Consider the following 21,793-nt stretch of genomic DNA (forward strand, 5'->3'; position numbering starts at 1 on the left):
AAAAGTAGAAAATTATCTGAGATAGATAGGATTGGCACGTGAATGTACACTTCTCATCACTATAATTAACTTTTAAATTGCTAAATCATGATATAACACCGAACTGACATAGTTTCATTGTAACCAAATAGTAGGCATGATATTCTTCGACCTAAACGTTAGGTTTTTATGCGATAAATAATTTTTTGACCTAAACTTTTTTTTTTTAAATGAGACCATTTCATTAGTAAACAATTATGTAATTAACAAAAAATGTTTAAAATAATTGTTTAAGAGCCAAATATATTTATTTGATCAATAATATAAATTTTTTTCCATACGATATTTTTTAAATAATTTTCACATAAATTTATCCTACGCAAGGCGTAGGTCTTATCCTAGTTTAAAAGTAATACAAAGAAGTTATAAATTGAATAGAACTATAATAGTGAGATTTATTTCTTCAAATAGATTTATATTTATTTGCATTAGAATGAATAAGCTTATTATTCTAGAGAAGTATTTATTCATCTTAAATTCCAAGCTACTCTTTTTCATAAAACACTTTTATTCACACAAAAAGTAAAAGAGTGAATGATATTTAAGAACCCCACAAAGAAATAAAAATTACCGTTGAGATTCGAACGTTAAGCTTTAAAGACAAACGTTGCGGACCGGACAGCATCGGATTCTTCCAGAGCCTCCCACTGAATAATACATATAAATATATCTGTAATGAAATAGAATCAGACCAAAACCAAGAGTCTAAGAAACAAAAAAAAAAGATTAATCAAAAAGAAGACAGCAGCTTTTTACCAAAAAAAGAAGACAGCAGCTAGATCGATGGGGTTGGTGGTGGTCATATCTCTTCCTCTAATTTTCTTCTGCCTTCTTCTCGGATTCGGCTGCTACTTTCTTGGCAAAACTCGTGGCCGTCGTGAGATCCATACAAATCCCCAGGTGTATGGAGCTCCTGCTCCGCCTCCTGGTGCAATCATCTCCGCAGCCTCCTCTCCGCCCTTGTCTCCTCGCACCAAGCCCGACAACTCCCACAACGTATAATTTTCAATCTCCTTCTCTACTGGAAGATGCTTTTGTTTGATTCATTGTGAATTGCTGTATGATTTTATTTTATTCTTTGCGAATATGTTCCTTTCTTGTTTGGTGGATTTCTTTTATGTAAATTTAGAGCATTTAATGTCATTAAAAAGTTCAAGGAGTTGTATGGTTTCAAGAATTTGTTTCCAACTGATATTTTTACCGCTGAAATTATTTAATACTAACATAGTGTAGTTAAGCAAATGATTATATCGAATTATAGAAATAGGATGTTTCAGCAAACCCAGAGTACCATTTTAGCTCTAGACCAATGAAGCAAAACTTCTAATTTACAAAAGAAAAAAAAAGGGATTCAGAATAATAAATTCAAGTTTAGCTTACAACAAGCAAGCAATTCCAACGAAATAGGGAATTTATAAAAGGGCTTATTTGCTAAATAGCCAAAAAAAAAGTGAAATTAGATTTTTAGAGAGAGAATAGAGAGAAATAGGAAGAGAAAGTAGGAGAGAGAGAAAGTGTTTTTAGTTAGTTAGTGAATTTTGTTTTTTTTTGTGTTTACTGAGTGCAATTTCCCTTTATAAAATGGACGAACTCTAGAGAAACACATGCTCTTCCAATACCAATTATTGATTAATGTGTTCATAAGTTCCAAGTGATCTTATTTAGAGAAATGGTAGAAAAACGGCCGAGATTTGTTCCTGGACTAGGGTCATATCTTCTCTTCGATACCTGAACTATTTGACGGTGCGATCGGATACCTAAACTAACAACAAAATTTGAATCTAATATCTGAATTTAGAATAAAAAGCTTTTAAATGTCTCCAATCGACACACATGTCAAGTAAACGGTAATCTTTGTTGGTGACATGGAATAAACCATTTCAATCAGCGAAGAAATAACTAACACAAATGTGATGGATTGAATCGAGGTCTTTCATAGGTTAATAAAAATTATTAACCACTTGCGCTAGTATAGAATTATTGTTTAAATGTGCAAAGAACGCGATATATATTTTATTACAACAGGAACACTAATTTAATTATAATATATTTCATTTAAATATATATATATATATATATATATATATACTTTAAAAAAATCTTATAAAATATGTTGAATAAAAATTCTACATAATCTTATCAAAAATTATTTTATAAAATAATTAATCAATTTGTATTAATAATAAAATATTATTATAAATCTTTATTGATTAATCCAGTTATTATTTATAATTTTTTAGTAATAAGATTTTATATGTTCTAGACTCATCTAATCTGTTATATTAAAATAAATAAAAAACATTATATGGAAGTACACTTACCAAATTATATTACACTGATTTAAATTTAAAATAAATAATATATAATAGGTTCTCAGAATCTATTAAAACTATTTTACTGTATAAAATATTTATACAAGAGTGACATTTTTAACAATGATTATATGGAATTAATTATACATGACAAACCAATGTCGGATTGTTTATATTGTTGTTTTTTTGTGTAAGAGAATAACAATTCTTCACAACTCACAAGCATAAGTGGTTAATGATCTATTGATGATCGGTCGAATCTGGGTACGAGTTTGACTCAGCCACGAACCAGTCCAGCTCGGTATGATACGATCTTAGTTTTAGATATTTAAAAGTTTTTATTTTAAATTTAGGTATTAATTTCAAGGTTGTTATTAGTTTAGATATCAGATCGCATAGTCAAATCATTTAGATATTAATTAGACAATATGATCCTAGTTTAGTCATTAATCGTTATCCGAGAAATGGTTGTAACAGTTGCATTCTGATTTGTAACTGGAGAAATGGTGGACCGTTTGTAATTCAAATGTTTTAACTTTGGTAATAAATACATAACATTGGTAACGGAACAGAAAACGAAAATACAATTACTAAAATTAGATAAAAGATAAAACCCAGAACCATGATATAATTCAACAATTCGGCTTAATTCTTTGAATTTTAGACATTAATTTCAATTATTATTTTGAGAATATAAATATACTAGATACTAACCCGCCAGTATTTTATCTATTAAAATGTCATTTTTCAATTTTAATATATTTCTAATTAGATAAGGATGTGTTTCAATATCTTATTATCTAATATGATTTTATTTTGATAAATTTTAATTTTAATTAGTGCGAGTATGTGTTTGAATAGTTTATTATCCAATATGGTTTTATTTTTATAAATTGCAATGTAATTTATGTGTTATTAGTAAAATTGTGTTTACACATATAGGACTGCAAATTCGTTGTTTGTTTAATTCTTAAATATATCACATATATTAATTTTTTTATTTCTTAAATGTATAATCTCAACTTAAAAATAAAACAGGTTTTTTATGATTTTAAGTATAGATATTTTACACAAATTGGCATAATGGATTAATATATTTGTTTATCTTTTAAATATATAATCCCTATATAAAAAAATAAAACAATTTTTTTAATGATTTTCACTAAATATATTTTAAACAAAATGGACCTAATGGGTTAACAATGGTTCAATTTGGACCTATCAAATGGGCTTTAAATTTTTGTAGATGATTAAAGATATTAAAAATAGTAATGGTATGTTTTGTAATTTTTTTAAAAAGTCAGGGGCATAATCATAAGAAGGATTCTGCTTTAATAGTATAGACTAGATCTGGACCCGCCCGACCGGGCGGGTGTTTTTTTCTGTTTACGTAATGCAATTAAAAATTTTCACACCTTATATAATGTATCAAATTTTTATACAAATGATGACAAAAATACATCACATAATACAAATATTGTTGTAACATAATTTGATCACACCGTGGCATTTCTAATGTTTTACCTGTTATTTATCTTAGATCATCACTTAATCATCCTGATCTACTTTACTAAAATTCAAAAAAAATACAAAGAGTAGAACTAACAGTTTGATCAGCTAAAACCATTTCTAATGTTTCATCAGCGTAAGGTGGGTTTTGTATCCATGAGTGAATCAATTTTACTTGAACATGCCACACTTCCTTAAAGGGTTTAAGATCGCTGATCAAATGAAATTTTTTGTTAGCAGACATGATTTTTTTGTGAGGTAAGTCGTAAAAGAATGTGTAGAATGAGTTTGTACTCGGATAGAATATATAGTAGAGAGACAATACCCTAGTTGAGAATAAATATCTTTGCTTATTTTGCAAGGCATATTAGGCGAAATAAATGAAAAGAATATTTTGTTGATTCTGTTTCTTGTTTTTGAAATTATGGTAAAATCTTAATGGTTATGATTTGAAATAGGAAATGATAAGATCGTGTGCTTGTTCCGCAAGTGTGTGGGTCAATTTTATTTAACGCAATACAAAACGCTAAAGTTGAGGAAATATCTTAACCACCCTCGCAAGGCATCTCTTGTTTGCATTAGTATGCAGAATATGTTGTTGAAATTCAAATATTATGTTTATTGTTTAGTAGTTATGGATCAAATTTTATATATATATTCCTTGTTCCGAAATTGAAAGGAAAATCTTATTTAGAAACAAATTAGTAAATTCTGCAAATATTTCTATTTTTTTCGAAGATTGTTAGGGAAAAAGATTTTCAATTCACAAATATTAGATTTTAATAAGATAGATAATGATTATTAATTATTTGGACATATGGAAGTCAGTGGAATATTTCAATATAATAAAGTGGTTACAAATATGCTACAGACACCACCGTAAAATTAAGTGAACTGAAATTGTTCAACTCGTGTGAGAATCATTGTTAATTTTTCTTAGTTTAATTACTTATATAATTTGATGTTCGTGCAGGTTACGTGAGCTAAAAATGAGATTCATATAATAAGCAATGTTAGGGTGTCGATATTGCAGGGGAATTATTTATGTTTGTTCATTTATTTAAAAATATGTAGTTTGTTTGAGTTTATTAATAATATGTTTTCTTTTTTTGTGGTTCGTTTGAGTTATTTTAGGAAAACAATGAATAAGTGGAAAAGACAATAATTTTTAATGTAAAACTAATTTAATTTTCAATGGCATTTGACTGTAAATATTATTTAATTTTTAGAGTTATTCTATAAGTGTACTTCTGTTTTAATAAAGTAGATATATAGGTAAGTCGTGTGTACTCCACATATCTTAAAAATGAGATGAGAAAGGTACAAAATCCGCGGGAAAATCTCTTATCCATGACGTGTTAGTTATCCACCATTAAAAACACGCCACATCATCAAGACCAGACCTCTTGTCTTATCTTTCTCTCCCTCCACTAATCCTATTTGTCTTGTAAAGAAATCTAAAGCTCATCTCTTAGCTCCTCTGTACTCCTCCTCCACACTTCCTTCCCTCCAACGAGTTCCAAAACGCGAGTAGCCATGTCGCTCACGATCCCGACGAACCTCGTTCTCAACCCGAGATCCAACAAATCTCTCACTCAATCCTTGCCTAAATCCACCGCGAGATTCGTTTGCTCCGATGACAAATCCGCGACGCAGCAACAGTCCATGAAGGCTTTCTCCGCCGCAGTCGCTCTCTCTTCCATCCTCCTATCAGCTCCGATGCCAGCCGTCGCTGATATCTCGGGGTTGACACCTTGCAAGGAGTCGAAACAGTTCGCCAAGAGGGAGAAGCAACAGATCAAGAAGCTTCAATCATCTCTTAAGCTCTACGCTCCTGAAAGTGCTCCTGCTCTTGCTCTTAACGCTCAGATCGAGAAGACCAAACGCAGGTTCGTCTCCTCTACCAATCATACGCTTGAATTGTTTAGATCTCAGGGATGATGATTCTGCTCCATTTCATCTGCAATTGATCTTTGGTTTTGGAGTAACATATTAGATCCATGATTCAAGGCTAGCTCAACACTTTTATAGGTTATAGGACAAAAAAATATAATTTGAAACTTTGAAATGTACATGTTAAAAAATAACTTTGAAATGTATATTTTGTTAAATAATCAAAAATTTATGTTTTAAAATTTTACTGAATAAATTTTTATAATTTTAAAGAAAACAAAATACATATAAAATATTTTATAAACTCTCTAAAATCTAACCTGTTGAATATTTTAATAAGTTAATATATATCCATATAAATATAAACTATTGATATATAAATAAGATTCGTTATTAGGATAGGGAGGACATGGGTTAGAGCGGTAGCACCTATATTATTATCCTAGAGTAGGCACTGCCATGATTCGGATGTGGTAATGAGATTAAAATTTCAAATGTTTGTTAGGTTCGACAACTACGGCAAGTATGGACTTCTCTGTGGCGCAGACGGTCTACCCCACCTGATAGTGAACGGAGACCAGCGGCATTGGGGAGAGTTCATAACTCCAGGCCTTCTCTTCCTTTACATTGCTGGATGGATCGGGTGGGTTGGACGAAGCTACTTGATAGCAATCAGCGATGAGAAGAAACCAGCAATGAAAGAGATCATCATTGATGTTCCATTGGCTAGTCGCCTCATCTTCCGTGGTTTCATTTGGCCTGTTGCTGCTTACAGAGCGTTACTCAATGGCGATCTCATTGCCAAGGATGTCTAGAAAAACAAAAACAAATCTATATTTGTTGTTTTGGTTTGCTTCTCTCTCTTTCTCTCTATCTCATGTTTTCCAGTGTATGTATTGATATCTCTAATTAACTCTTCCTTTCAAAGAATATCTTTGCATTATGGAAAACTTGTAATTTGGATTAAATGTTAAATGCTGAGAATCCTACATTGGAAATGAGAAGAACCTAAAAGTAGTAGACATGGCCGGTTTAATGGGCATGGCGAACAGTGCATCCGACCAGGGCCCATCTAAAACCCAGCAAATCTTAATAACGTAAGGGTCCATATATTTTAGTTTATCATTATAACAAGGGTCCAGATTTTTATTTTTGATTCTTTAGTGTTAAATTTTGACGATATTTTACTGACATAGAAATCTAAGTTTTTAAAATTTAAAAGTTGAAAACGGAAATAATGGGGGTGATTGGTTGGGTTTTATCTCTCTACTTTAGCTTTATTTATTTTTAAATCACTAAATTTTACCAATCATGTTGTAGCTTTACTTTTAAAAATTAAAGCATACATCAAGTTTTTATTTAGTTTTACCAATCATGTTTTAGCTTTATTTTTAAAGCTACAGCAAAAAAATAAAGCAAAACTTTTTCTTATGTATTTTAGGCAAAAATGCTATATCATCTTTTTATAGGCTGTAGGATCTGTAAAATGAAAAAAATATATCTATAATATCAAATAAATTATATAATCATAATAAAAACTTTTATAAATATTTTAATTTTTAATTTGAGTGTTTTTTAATTATTAAGATATTTAAATAATATAAATATTATTTACATATCACATTTTAAATTACAATAAATTTTGATAATTTATAAAAAAAATATTAATATAAATTATTTTAATTCATATAGAATAATAATTTTATATATACAGCACATATTTCATATATTTTATTTTAAAATATCTACAGCCTATAACTTACAGCTACAACAAATTTAACTACATCAAAAGTCTCTGCAAAAACGTCTACAATAACAACTTTATAGCTACAACCAATTTATCTACAGCTAAACATCTACAACTAAATTTTTAAAACCACAGTCGAACCAATCATCACCAATAAATTTAGTTACTTTGTTTTAAAAAATATTTTAATTATAATATCAAAATTAATTAATTAAAAGACCCAAAAAAATATTTTTGCCCAAGGGTCCTACTTAGCCTTAAGCCTACAACCATTATAACAATAGAGCTTTTGCAGAACAAATTTGTTCTGCAAAAACTCTATTGTTATAATGGTTGTAACCGCCGACCGTCACTTTCCGTCTGTGGGCCCTGTATGCACTCTCCACCCGAAGGCTTACCTTGGTCCGACCGTCGTTATATTTGGAGACTCAAAAGGCTCGTATACTAACCATGTGAGCATCAGGTTTTTCATGTACTTTATCTCCACTCACACGACACTGGATATTATTTTCTCATAAATCACTCATCTTTAAGTTGTTTCAGATTAGGTATGTTTAACTTTGAGTTATTTCTAGACAAGTGTTTAAGAAGATAAATGTATTTTTTAAATTATGTGTATACTAAGTTACAATTATTAAAAAGGGCAATTGTCAATAATATCATCTTTTGAGTTTTTGTCTCAAAAATGACACTAGAAAGGAAAAGTTACAAAAATGACATTTATTAAAGGGTAAAATATTTCTAATACCCTTATTTTAAAATTAACTAAACAAACAAAATAAATAAAAACAAATAAAATAAAAATAAAAAAAATGAAAAAAAAAAGTTTTATAGTTTCAGATTATATGTTTTCAGATTCGAAATTTTTTATAATTTTCTTTTTGAAATTTGTTTTTCAATTTTTTTTTATTTTTTTCAAATTTTCTTTTTATAATTCAAAAATACTTTTTGAAACTGTTTTTCAAATTTTTATTTTTAATTTTTTAGCATTTATTTTTTATTTTATAAAGTTTTAGACCCTAATCCAAAACCCCACCCCTTAACTCTAAACCTTAAGGTTTGAAATAATTAACCGAAGGGGTATAATTGTATATTTACCTCTTTAATGAAACCTAATTTTGTGACTTTGAACCTTGAGTGTTAGTTTGAGAACAAAAACTTGGTTTGGTACTATCCTAGTCCTTTTCTCTATTAAAAATCAGGATGTTGCAACGGTTTTGCACATGCGAAATAATTTGAATCCGTATTGTGACACGAGAAGACATTTGTATTAGGCATGGGACTTTTATCCGAGATCCGGATTCGATCCAAGATTTTGGATATCCGGAGGGGCTGAATCCGGATCCGGATAGTTAAATGTTAGATTCGTTAAAGCCTGATCCGAATATCTTGATTTTTAGTTCAAATATATGGATCCGTAATTTTATTAATAATTAATTCAAAATAGTAATATATATATATATATAATAATTTGATTTATTATATTTTCATTTTTTATAACAGTATATATAAATTTTATGTAAATTTTGTAATATTATACATAGAAATAATTAAAAACATTATATACATTTTTATTTTGAATTATTTTAATATTTAATATATATATTAATATTATTTTTTACTTATTTTAAAGATTCAAATCCGGATCTGGATATCCGCCGGATATTACAATTTTTTTAAGGATATCCGACATCCAGATATCCAAAAACCTCGGATCCGGATAAAAATAGTAAAATCATGGATTCAACGGATAAAGATCTGGATCTGGATACCTTAAAATTCCCTGGATACCGGATCTGTTCTGTGCTTAATTTGTATAAAGGGAATCACACCCTATAAACAAACAAAAACCAAATTAAGAAAGTAACAAAAGCTACTTTCTCTATCTTCATTTCTTTTCCTATCTGCCCTCGTTTTATAAATCTAATTTTGTTTTTTTTTTGTTATTTCACTAATTCTCACTTGTATAAACAACATAGATACCGTCGAGCGTAAATCCCATAGGGCGGCTCAGGTGATGCAATCAGGTGTGAATCCTCATATGACAGGTAGAATTGTCAGCTGTAGAATCGTCATAGTTGTAATAGCATAATTATCCAGTGTTAAAAAAAAACATGGATACTTGCTTGTTTCCTTCGTTTTGCAAGATGTTATTTTTTCGTAACATTGAACTTTTTTATGAGTATATGGAAGGAGCCAAAATAGTCATAAAACCCAAATAATCAAACTTCAAGTTAGAGAACAAATTCCGTTAGTTCCAAATTATATCTAACAATATTAAAAGGAAGATATACTCAACAGAGAAGCATGCCACGTCGACAAATTAATTCGGACCAATCAAATTGTTTTAATGTGCCATGTCACTTAAGCAAAAGAAAATCTAACCGAAGGATGGCTGCCTTCCTCTCTTTTCGTTGTCTTTCCAGTTACTCTCCATCCCACTTCTTCGCTTTTCCAAGTTTTTATTCCATTAACTTCATCCATTATTGCCTTCTTCAAAACAAAAATCATAGATCTTTCTTCGACTTCCCGTTTTCCTTCTATAAAACAGATGCAAAATGAAATAATATCTAAGAAACTATGCGTACCACTGAGAATTACAACAAAATCTTGGCTTCAATCTATAGAGATGAGGCTTTTGCAAAAATACCTTTTTATACAGTTTATTTCGACATTTTTGATTGTCAGTGTCCTTTTTATTTCCCTTGGAGTTATCTCATCTCAGATTCCATGTCGGGCCCGGTTTCCTAAAATCTCATCTCAGATACATAGATCGAACCAGACTCTTTGACTTCGTCGTCAGAGTTTCGGTTCTCTGTAATCGCTGTTACAGCGACACCCTCCTTTCTAGCATTATATAAACTCCTACTCCAAATCTTTCCTCACGCACAATCCTCAATCTCCAAACAAGCACAACAGATGATGACGATGAAATTGGAGTTGAGATCGCCATGAGGGTGTTAGATTCACCAAGGGCTTGAGCACTGTGACGATCTTGAGTTTAGTCCAGAAGGTACATATTCTTCTTCTATTATTTTTTGAATGATTTTATTTTCCCGCTGTTAATCAAAGGTTTGGTGTTCATATCAGCTTCGTAAGGTATGGATTTTGATATGTGTAATAAATTTGAAGCTTCTGGTACGGTTTAAGGTGTGATGGTCCACTTTCTGCAGGAGAAGAACGTCAAACTTTTTCCTTCCTTTGACCACTCTATTTATAGTTTGACAATTCTAATTATAGAGTTTTCACTTTGTTGTAGATCTTCAGGTTGATTAAGGATTAAATTCGATATAATCATTGTTTTATTGAGAATAAGATTTACGTAAATTTTCAGGTATAGAGTATGTTCAAGCTCTGTTTTCTCGCAGCTCTACTATTTCATTGTTTATTCTGCTTAAATGCATACGCAACAACTTAGATCATGTGAATATGTTATGTTCACAGGTATTCGCTTTGGGGAAAAATTGCAAGTAGAGATGATGAAGCTTTTGCATATGTTCATAACTTCATCAAAACCAGTGATCGATATTCTGCTGATAACGACAGTTGGATTTTATATCTCTCTTGATGGAGTCAATCTTCTTGGTCATGGTGCTCATAAATATTTGAACAACGTTGGTTATTACTTAATTTCACTCTTTTTGTTAATAAATCTAATATACCACTCAACTTTAGTTTAGTTTTTCTGTAAAGACAAAAGAGGTCTACTTAGACATCCTGAGAATTGCCACAAATATGGAATGGGTTATGTCTCACTCTGCATGGCCGTAAGTGTTCTTCTCACTTCTTCAAGATTTTATCGCTATATATAATTTTTTTGAATCAGCCATCACGATTACATATATATGTATATATAAATATATCATATAATTATACAAATATAAAATGAAGAAATAATACCTTCTCAAATCATATATCAATACTATTAAAAGGGAAGGAGTCTTAAAAAATCTACCTATAAAGTTGTTTGGACCCTTTCATTTAACTCATTATTTCTTGGCCTTACCTTAAACTTAGACTAACAATATATTACCATGTATTTCTCTAACAATAATTTATTCAATTCATTTATTTATTCAAATATCACTCCTACATCTTAATCATTACTACTACTATATTTACCATTTTGACTTTTAATCATAAAAGCATTGAAACTAATGTTTTACATTATCACTTTTATCATATAATATATGATTTAAAGCAAGAGAAGTTACACGACATATATGTATACATTCTAACTTCCTCTTTCCTTTATAATAACGTAATCATATCATATATAAATTTTTCTACTAAAATCTCATATTATATACTAAACTTTTAACCGTCTATAGTTTGATAGATATTTTCATGTTTATAAATGAGTTTTCTAAAAATATTTCATCAACCATGTTTTTGTACAATAAAATTAAAAATCTATATCAAAAGGTTGTTGGACCCGATATGAACGTAATGGGTCCACATCTGTTCGGGTATTAAGGATCCTAAGAAAATTTGAAATATCTAAAAAATCTGAAAAATATATGAAACACGAAAAAGTACTTGAAACTCCAAACAAATAGCCAAAAAAATTCAGATACCTAAAAATTCAAAATCTTATTCAAAATCTGTCACTGAACTGAAAATACTCAAAATTTTATCCAAATACCCAATTTTTTTTTACTTTAAAAATTTACCTGAAATCAAAAACTATAATCGTAAACCAAAAATCTAAAAAAAATATCCATAATGCTGGAAACATATTCGAAATATCCAAATATCCCTAATAAACACAACATATTTATGATCGGGTCTAGGGTAGAACCCGGACTCAAACAAAGACATACGGGTCCAAAAAAATCCCAAATAGGTTATCTTCTCTGGACCTGAACTAAACATATATTTCCGGGTCGGTTTAGTTTGTTTTTTTGATCCGGATATAATTCTCATACGTAAAAGAAATTTACGTAAAAGTGTACATATAAAATATCAAATAAACTAATTCATAGATTATATAACTGTTAAAAATTATATTTTCGATATAATAAGACTTTGTGTTATAATATAATCCAAAAAACCCGCGCTTGGAAAGCGCGGGTCAAAATCTAGTATTGTTTTAAAAAGGAATTATAGCTATCTTAGTTGAAAACTATGTCTTTGTGGAGTGAAATCTAATCAATACTGCAGCTGCCCAAGAACAATTTTTGTTATATGACTTTTTTTGTTACCTAAAGAAAATAGTTATCGATTTATTGCAAGTAAACAAACGGTTGGTTCGTTTTTGTATGTTTGGTACACAAAAGAGTTGATTCGACATATATATCATCTTAGGCTTACTATGTTGGAAAAGGAATCGTGAATCGCTTGAGAAACAAGGTAACACAACCATTTTCTATAAATTCCAGACTATGCAACACACAAAAAGAATCTAAATATTTGTGCTTTTACAGGGATGAATTGCTATAACAAGCTTTTGCTCGTGTGTAGTCATTTGGCTTCTGGTGAGAAAGGTGACAAGATGAGAAGAAACACAGATGTAGCTGAGATTCTATTTTATACACCATTCCCAAAACACCAAAATCCCTAATTGTTGCGCACCCGAAAGAATCGTTGATCACGAGTATGTTTCCATGAAAATCATAAGCCTTTCTGTCTATACAAGCAAATAAAAACCGAATAAAAACTCTGTTTGGGAATTTGCAGCCGAGTGCTTTGGCTTGGAGATTTAAATTACAGAGTTCCTTTACCTATGAAGAGACATGGGTATTACTAGAAGACAGTGATTTGTGACACACTTCTTGAGAAAGACCAGGTTTTGTAGTATAAATGATCTTAAAAACTCAAATCTTCAAGTTTCATTTTTTCTTTTTGGTTTTTGCAGTTAACCAACTTTTGTGATCTGTGATAATATCAGCTCAACCTGAAAAAAGGGCCATGAAGAGTCTTCTCTTGATTTCAAGAAGTTAAATCATATTTGCTCCAACCTATAAAAAGTCTCGAAACTCAGATGCTTACGTCGGAGAAGCCACTAAGTCTAAGAAAAGAAAACAACTAGGTAGTCATGTTTGGTACTATTGTAAACTCTAGAAACACGTTTTGTGGTGTGTTTGGATTCTTAGAAATCTCTATTTTTTAATTTGGAATATTTTCAAGTGTGATCTGATTCTATGGAGAGGAGAAGGAATATAACTTGCTTATACTCCAGGGGAGTCACGGTTTTCAGATCACAGACCGGTTTGCAATATTTGCAGTAGAAGTTGATGTTAAGAGTCTGAACAAAGATAGATTCAGGAAAGGTTATTCTTGTGCAGCTTCAAGATTGGTTGACGATTCCACTCCACAAAAGCATAGTTTTAACTCAGATTATTACAGTTCTTTTTGAGAAAAAAAAATATGATTTAAGTTTTTTTCTTTCTTCATTGTATAGCTATAAGCATTTTTTTGGCATCAGCCATGATAATACACACACATATATATATATATATATATACTTTAATGGTATCAGATGAGATTAGTTTACATATAGAGTTTATAATCTTATGCGGCTGCTATTGAACTCTCCCATCGACACACAACCTTCCATTGATTCCAACTATGACAGCTGCAAAGTTCCATCGATTTCTTCCAAAGAAGAAGAAGAAGAAGAAGATGACGATGAGGTCTCATCACTTGATCAATAACTATTCGTCCTTATATTAATGAGGAATGACCGTATATTATGAATGTGTAACAGGTTATGAGGTGGAGAAAGTATAAAAAAAAAAGAGTGATTCTACTATCACATAAAGACAATTTATCTTAAGACAACGATTCTAAATGATATAAATTGGAGTAAAGAAGAGAGGAAAAATAAATGACAGGAAAGGGGGAAAAAAATTCGAAGTAAAGTATTCCTTTGTTTTAACTAGAGATAATATTATGCTACAGTTATTATTTTGGAGTAAATAAAGTGAAAATTATTTTTCACTTGATTGGTTGAAAATAATTAATTTAGCAGAAAAAAATATTCTAAACTATTTATTATAGGCATGCTATAAAAAAAAACATTCAATATTTTCTTTTTCAGTGCAAATTAATTTTATTTTAACAAAAATAAATAAATAAATTTATATTATGTTATCCATGCGTAGCGCGGACACGGAACTAGTATATAATGGTTTGATTGGTTGAGTTTTAGAAGGTCACTACACCTTTTTTAATATATATATAAATACCCGCTTAATCGGGAAGATCAGTTCCACTTACAAACTCGTTTTGAACAAAATAGTCCAATTTAATCCTAATACAAACTAATTTCATCCATCCACTAAATCCGGCACATTCCGCTAGCCTTCTTTGGAGTCATTAGGAATCGAAAGCCGTTCTCAACCCTCGGCAAACAAAGACCACAAGGAGACACCGAACCGGTTCATGACCCTCCCGAGAACCGACTCACCAAGTGCCCCTTTAAGAACCAAAGAGAAGAAACCAAACTGCTAAGTCCCAACTCCGGTGTCGACAGAGCGGGCATGAACAATCATAACATGAGACAATCCAAGCAAAAGCCGCAGCCTTTGCAAAAGAACCCGAGCGAGATCCGAGCGGAGAACAACGCACATGAAGGGATTGCATCGAAAAATTCCACAAGAGCCATAGACGTCTGCTTGCTTATAACCCCCCGATTAAGCCACACGAGCCTGAGTTGAGAGGTCGGCCATCTCCGCGTGCACACGACTGCTCGAGATCCGCTTCCGAAGGTAACAACCACCAGAGCACACGTGACTAAGGGGCAGAAGGGGGATCCCACAACGACGCCGCAATGAACCTGATACCTCTCCCCTTAGCCTATTGAACTTCATTCTATACCAGCAACAAGTCATCAAAGTCAAAATAGACAGAAGCCGAGCTCTTCCGGCACGGAGCTAAGACCCGAACAGATCTAAAATTGAAAAGGACCTGCTCAAACCCAAAAATCCAACCCTTCCCCGGAGACACCAGCTTGAGCCTCGCCACGAAGCCACTAACACAGACCACGCCGGAGATGATGTACGTCACGAACTGCACACCTCACCGGAGAGAAATCCTGACGCAGTTTCGAGAGCATATCGACAAGAGGCGGCAGATCCAGAAGAGGAGCAAAGAAAAAACGAGAAAAGGGGGGAGAGAGTATCTCCAGTGCCGATACGTACGCGCACGCGCCGCTGAACGCCGGAGTGAAATCAATATACGCGCTTAGGGTCGAGAGAAGAAGATGGGATGAGAGAGAGAGAGAAAGAGAGAGAGAGAGAGAGAGAGAGAGAGAGAGAGAGAGAGAGAGAGAGAGAGAGAGAGAGAGAGAGAGAGAGAGAGAGAGAGAGAGAGAGAGAGAGAGAGAGAAAGAAGTTCGTAAAACAGCATATTAAAATAGGTCATTGTACTTTTTATCAACTTGTTCGGTTTATTTAATACTAGTAGTGTGTCCGCGCTAAGCGCGGATTGTATATTTTTTTTATTTAGATAAAAATATTTTGGGGTGGTATCTATTTATTAAAACTGAATGTACATTTGTGAATTGGTTTGAAACATGAATAGAAATATAAAACTGAGTATAATGTTATTTGTAAACATAGATAACACATTATATTAAGAAAAAAAGTAATGGACTTACGTTATTAAAACAAATTGGAAATCCATTATATTATAAGAAACTATCTATACTAGCTTTAAAATATACAAAAATAGTTCAATCTAATTATCTAAAAACATCTTTTGTCTAAAATAATCATAAAAAAAAATTAAACTTTATATACATATTTCAATTCAAAATAATAATTTAAAATTGATTTATATCAAAAATTGATTCAAAAATTACATATAGTCAAAATTTTATTTTTACTAAAATATTTCCCAATAACCATTATGAAAAAACGTTTTCAATTGAATAACAAAAATATCCTAATTTCAAACACCAACTTAAATTATGTTTTTATATTTCACATTATGTTTTAAAAATATAATATATGTGATTATTTATATGATGGTACATATAAAATACTACGTATTATATGATTACTTATATGATGGTACGAACAAAATACGATTAATTATATGATATATAATAGTGATATGAAAAAAAATAGCAACATATTTTTGAAAAAATACACATGCGCGGATCAAAGTCTAGTTGTATTTTAATTTGATATTCAACCTGATGTAGAGTAATTTACATGGATGCAGCTGTGTTTTAAAGTGTAATAGTATTGCCTTATGGAAGTTGTAGAAATTTTTCATTTTAGATAGAAATTAATAGTTCACTTTAAGTGTTTAGTAATGTAGTGTTAATATGTATATTATTAAACTATTTACTTGAGAAACTGGACAAATTCAACAGTAAAAACTTTATAAATTATTAATGCTGAGATTATAGAGTTATTAGTTTATAAAAAGTTTCATTTTTCAATAATAATAACCAAACCAAAAAATTATAGACCACATATAACATTAAAACATATAACAATAACTTGAATTTGTCATTTCGATTCCTTGAATTGATGAATTTCACTTTGTTTTTAGGTGATGATTCTTTGCCAACTTCTTAAAAAAAATATTAGAATCATAGATACATTTTTTGTGTACCTAATTTTATATTATAGTTTTAGAATTATAATATATATTTTAGAATTATGGTATATTTCTCAAAAAAATATTTTTTAGAATTATAATAATCATGGTTAATTGAAAAGGTCTATTTAATTGGAAGTTTGAGGTAATTTAAATTAAAATTACTAATTATTTGTTGTTTAAAAATGAATTTTAAAATTTTATTGAATTTTTATTTTATAAACTATTCAACTGTTGTGAAATATTTTGAAATTGTAATTTCTAGTAGGTTTCACTCATTGTAAACTGTTTTTAGTGAAGTTTTTAGTTTAAACTAAAGACTAAATCTTATAATAATAAATAAGATTCTAGAGTAGTTTAACTTAAATCAGTGTATTTCTTAAATCTTCCAAAATCATTTTATAACTTATTAAAAATAAAATCGGTTCTGATTCTAAATTTAATAGATTCCCCTATATATTTCTTTGATTTAAAATTGTTATTTGTTTCAAAAACAAAATTCATATAAATGTCTAAAATTAAATATGTCTTATATATTTTAGCTATGTTTATTAAACAATATCCAGTAAAACAACATAAATCAAACAAAATTAACCACTTGAAAAGTTCAAACTGTAAAGAAAAGAAAATTGATTAATTATGAGGTTATTTAAATTAAAGTGACAAATCATTTGTTATTTACACATAATTTTTAAAGTGTTATTGAACTTGTTTATTTCATAAACTATTTTGAAATTAACTGTTTTAAAACATTTTAAAGTTGTAGTTTTTTTGTATTTTCAGTCATTGTACAGTGTTTTTAGTTTAAAAAGTAAATCTGTTAGTTAGTTGAAATTCTAGAATAATATTTTTAAATCATGTTAATTCCTTATATTTCCAAAACCATTTAAAAACTTACTAAAATCAAATCCCTTTTGCTTCTAAATTTAATACATTCCCCCATGTATTTCTTTCAATTTTTTTTATTTTTTTTCAAGAGAAAAGTATATTTAAATTAAAGATATTTTAAATTATTTCAGCTGTACTTAACCAAAAAGTAACAATATCCAAAAAATAATATAAATAACAACTTGCAAAGTTCAGGAAAAAAACTTGCAACGTTCAGTTTAGACCGTAATAAAAGAAAATTGATTAATTATAGCTTACAAAGAAAAATACTTATTCTTTTCAGGGTATTAAAGTTTGTAAGAAAATAACCAACATAATTAACCTATGAAACAAAAGGAAAACATATGCTTATACAGTATGAACCAGAATTACACAGAGTAAGGATACTTACACTCAAGTCTTTGATACAAAAAGATATACAACAAAGATTGCTTAGCTTCACAAACACAATTTTTGGGTTTAAACATGTGTATGGTCAAAGCGGTAAGGAACTGAAAAGAGTCAAAATCTTTTTTGATCAACGCCTCTTTCTCTGATGTTTTGTCATCACACTCGGAAACTCCATAAAAAGGAAATGGATTCTTTGATACTCAAATTGCAGCAGCTTCTCCTTTGTTGATTCAACATGCTGATTCAGGTTCTCTCATCAGCCTTCTTGGTTCTGAAGATCCTCTTCCTTATGAGCTTGTGGGTTTTGTTTCTCTTTATATTCTATTTCATCTTTCGCTTTAATCTATGGCTCTATATTAAAATCAAAACTGATATCCACCGTGGAAGCCTTGATCTATATAACAAGAACGAACAATTCACTCCCAAACAAAGCTTAATTGCCAAAACCTCCAATTTATAATATATAATATGTTGAATTCATCACTATAAAGATACTTACTCTTCTTTAGTATTTCAGTAACAGTAACAGCGTCTGCATGGAGAGATTATCAGTAGAAAGGCTATTACAATCTCAATATACAGAGAAGAATGTATAGGAGAGAGAGATTAAGAACATACATATCCATCCCAAGGGTAGACAGTCCAACATCATCGTAGTGCTGCATATACCTCTAAAACAAAACCAAGTTACATCAATCTCTGTCAATACCAAATTACAGAGGCTAGAACATAAGTAATAACTACACCAACAAAAGCTAAAACCTTTGGCATGACAGAACTAAAGCATAGAGAAGCATTACAATGGTGGTTTCGCAGACAATTACATCCTAGATAGAGTAAAAATTGAGCTTTTTGAATGGATTAACACAGATTTTCACAAACAATTACGTCCTAGATAGAAGCATATCATGGAGTTCAAATTAATAGGTAAAACAAATTCCTGAAGTGAACCAAAATCTCTGCTTCGTCTAAATAAAACTGACCTTAAGGGCATTCAGAAGGACTGCTCGATCCTCTCGTAAAGAGCTATGAAGCAAACCACAAATAGATTAGCATTTTTCAATAAATCTATATGATAACAAAGGAATCAAGAGTCATACCACTAAGACATACGATCGATTGAACATTGAGATTTTATAATATTGTGGCTGTTCATCGCAGAAAAAGAACAAATTTATAGTCTAGAGCTTCCGGCGGTTACCTTGGAGGATACTGGTGCTGTTTAATTGCAAGAGAGTAAGATGAGTAGTGGGTACGACGTAAATGTGAAGATTAAAAGAGATGTAAGACTAAAACAGAAGACGTTACACAGACAATGGTCGGAGTGTTGAAAGAGGAAGAGTCACGGAGCCAGGGGCAAATTCTTCATGCTCACAATTGACTGAAACCCTAATAGAAAACATGTCATGTATAACCTACAAATAATAAAAGCCCATACGAAAATAGTAATCCACGTGGCAAAATTTGTCCCCTCTTTTTTATAATGTGGCTGCACGAGAAAGGATAAAATACAACTTTATTAGTATAGATAGATAGATAGATAACTCTTGAAAATTCAGTCGGAATTTCTAAAATAGTTTTCCAATCCTCGATCAAACTTGCCCATGTGCTATTAAATAAATGGTGGTCATTTCCGCCTGTCATATTATATTGTATGCATGTTAGAAGAAAGCCCATGGAGTAGTAGCCTTTCTTGAACCATAGGTAACTCCACTATGTCCTAATTTTTGTTGAAGGAATATATTAGGACTGATCATCGAGTATTGGCATAGACCCAAAAAGCTTTTTAAGAAATTATGTATGGCCTTCACGCTATGAATCCCAAAAGTCTATTGAATTAAACTGTTCTAAAATTTGTTTTCACTGGGCCTGCATACTTCCATAAGGAGAATCTGGATGATAAGAGGCCACTTCTGGAAAATAGTCCTATCATCTCGATTAGTCCAGATTCCCCACATATAACTTGGTTTCATAGTAAAAACTCTGTATTTTGGTCTGTACTTTTAAATTTTGTATGCTGCTAAACTGAAAACTCATGTTTGGTTTCGTAATGGAATCTGTATTTTTGCTTTTCTTATATATTGAGAATCTCAATGAACTATTCCTCAATGAGAGTGATCTTTTATCACTCATCAAATATACATAAATATGGCTTTTTTTTAACAACATATACATATATATGGCTATTATATTATTTTGTCGTAAAAAAAATAATCATTTACCTTAGCTACAAAATACAACCTATTGTAAAATTAAAAGCTCAAAAAAGAAACAGTGTAAATTGATTGGTCAAAGCAAATACTTGGGTTGGGGGCCTAGCTGGCTCACTACTAATTACTAGAAAAGGAGACGCCGACGTGGCGACACAGGCTTTTCAGTGTCCTGTCCTTAAAGGACGAGCTAGACATTTGTTTTTCCCGTTTATTTCCCATGTTGTCCTCTCCACTCCACACCTACATCAAATCCATCATTGACTTTAGGGTTGGAATATATTAATACCACCATTCTTCATAGGCTTTTTACTGTAGTTTTTCACTGTCTTGGTCAACTTTAATTTATTCTGAAATATCAAGAACGTCAAGTTTCACATTATTCTTTTTACAGTCACCTATCTCACCTAGGACTAAACAGAATATCAATAAATTTTGATTCGATTCATGATCCGTTTTGATTTGAACCAAAAAATATGAATATATGTAACTCTACAAAGCAAAACAAATGCTAATATGCAATATTTGTAAAAAATGAAACAAATCACAAATACTAATATTGTTAGAAACAAATTTCCGATCTGATATGTTATATGCAAATATATACATATATTTAAAGATATATATATATTTATATATATATATAATTTATTTTATAGAAATTTATTATATTAGTTATTAAAATTTCAAAAAGTAAATAATTTTTTAATAAATATTATAATTTATATTATTTTGGACTTTTAATTTATTTTACGGATCAAATCGGATATTCGCTCAAAATGTAATTTTTTTTTATATACGGAATACCTAATATCCGAATAGCTACGGATTGAATCAGATCGGATAATTGATTATTCGGACAAAACAAATCGGATCACGATTCACAAATATACCTCCAGACCCATATATCAGATTTTTGCCCACCTCTAATCTCACCACTAAACTGTTTTTCCTTGTTTCTTTTGCTAGCCATCGAGTCTCTGTATCCCGCGTGGAGGACATCTAATATTTTGCACCATTTTAAAGCAATATTGATAAATATAGTCAAGTGAAAATTTATAGCAGGCACATGATAAATACTTATTCCGTTTCATTTTAATTGTAATTTTAAACTTGTGCACACAAATTAAAAAATATTTAATTTTGTATATTTACTAAATAAAAACACCATTACCAATACACTTAATCACATTTCAACAAATAGAAAAATAAATTGGAATATAAAGTTGATAAATTTTGCACTGAAATTA

The 21,793-nt window shown here is 30.4% G+C and overlaps 2 protein-coding genes and 1 pseudogene across 2 annotated transcripts; all 3 read left to right on the forward strand.

The window, feature by feature from the left end:
• The first annotated feature begins 218 nt into the window (after positions 1 to 218).
• On the forward strand, positions 219 to 1,248 carry LOC103840251. Its single transcript, XM_009116743.3, has one exon. The coding sequence runs from the start codon at positions 823 to 825 to the stop codon at positions 1,039 to 1,041; it is 219 nt and encodes a 72-aa protein (XP_009114991.1). The 5' UTR covers positions 219 to 822; the 3' UTR covers positions 1,042 to 1,248.
• A 4,060-nt stretch (positions 1,249 to 5,308) lies between these two features.
• On the forward strand, positions 5,309 to 6,751 carry LOC103840252 (photosystem I reaction center subunit III, chloroplastic). Its single transcript, XM_009116744.2, has 2 exons — positions 5,309 to 5,749; positions 6,259 to 6,751. The coding sequence occupies exons 1-2, from the start codon at positions 5,397 to 5,399 to the stop codon at positions 6,566 to 6,568; spliced, it is 663 nt and encodes a 220-aa protein (XP_009114992.1). The 5' UTR covers positions 5,309 to 5,396; the 3' UTR covers positions 6,569 to 6,751.
• Positions 6,752 to 10,121: 3,370 nt separating this feature from the next.
• On the forward strand, positions 10,122 to 14,511 carry LOC103840356 (annotated as a pseudogene).
• The last annotated feature ends 7,282 nt before the right edge of the window (positions 14,512 to 21,793 follow it).

Source organism: Brassica rapa, chromosome A09 (genome assembly GCF_000309985.2).
Source record: "Brassica rapa cultivar Chiifu-401-42 chromosome A09, CAAS_Brap_v3.01, whole genome shotgun sequence".
In the NCBI taxonomy this organism is placed as follows: Eukaryota; Viridiplantae; Streptophyta; class Magnoliopsida; order Brassicales; family Brassicaceae; genus Brassica; species Brassica rapa.

Excerpts from the sequence above, each read along its gene's own strand:
- LOC103840251 (XM_009116743.3), top strand. The coding sequence starts at position 823 with ATGGGGTTGGTGGTGGTCATATCTCTTCCTCTAATTTTCTTCTGCCTT.
- LOC103840252 (XM_009116744.2), top strand. The coding sequence starts at position 5,397 with ATGTCGCTCACGATCCCGACGAACCTCGTTCTCAACCCGAGATCCAAC. Across the intron at positions 5,750-6,258 it reads ATCGAGAAGACCAAACGCAG|GTTCGACAACTACGGCAAGT; the intron begins GTTCGTCTCCTC and ends AATGTTTGTTAG.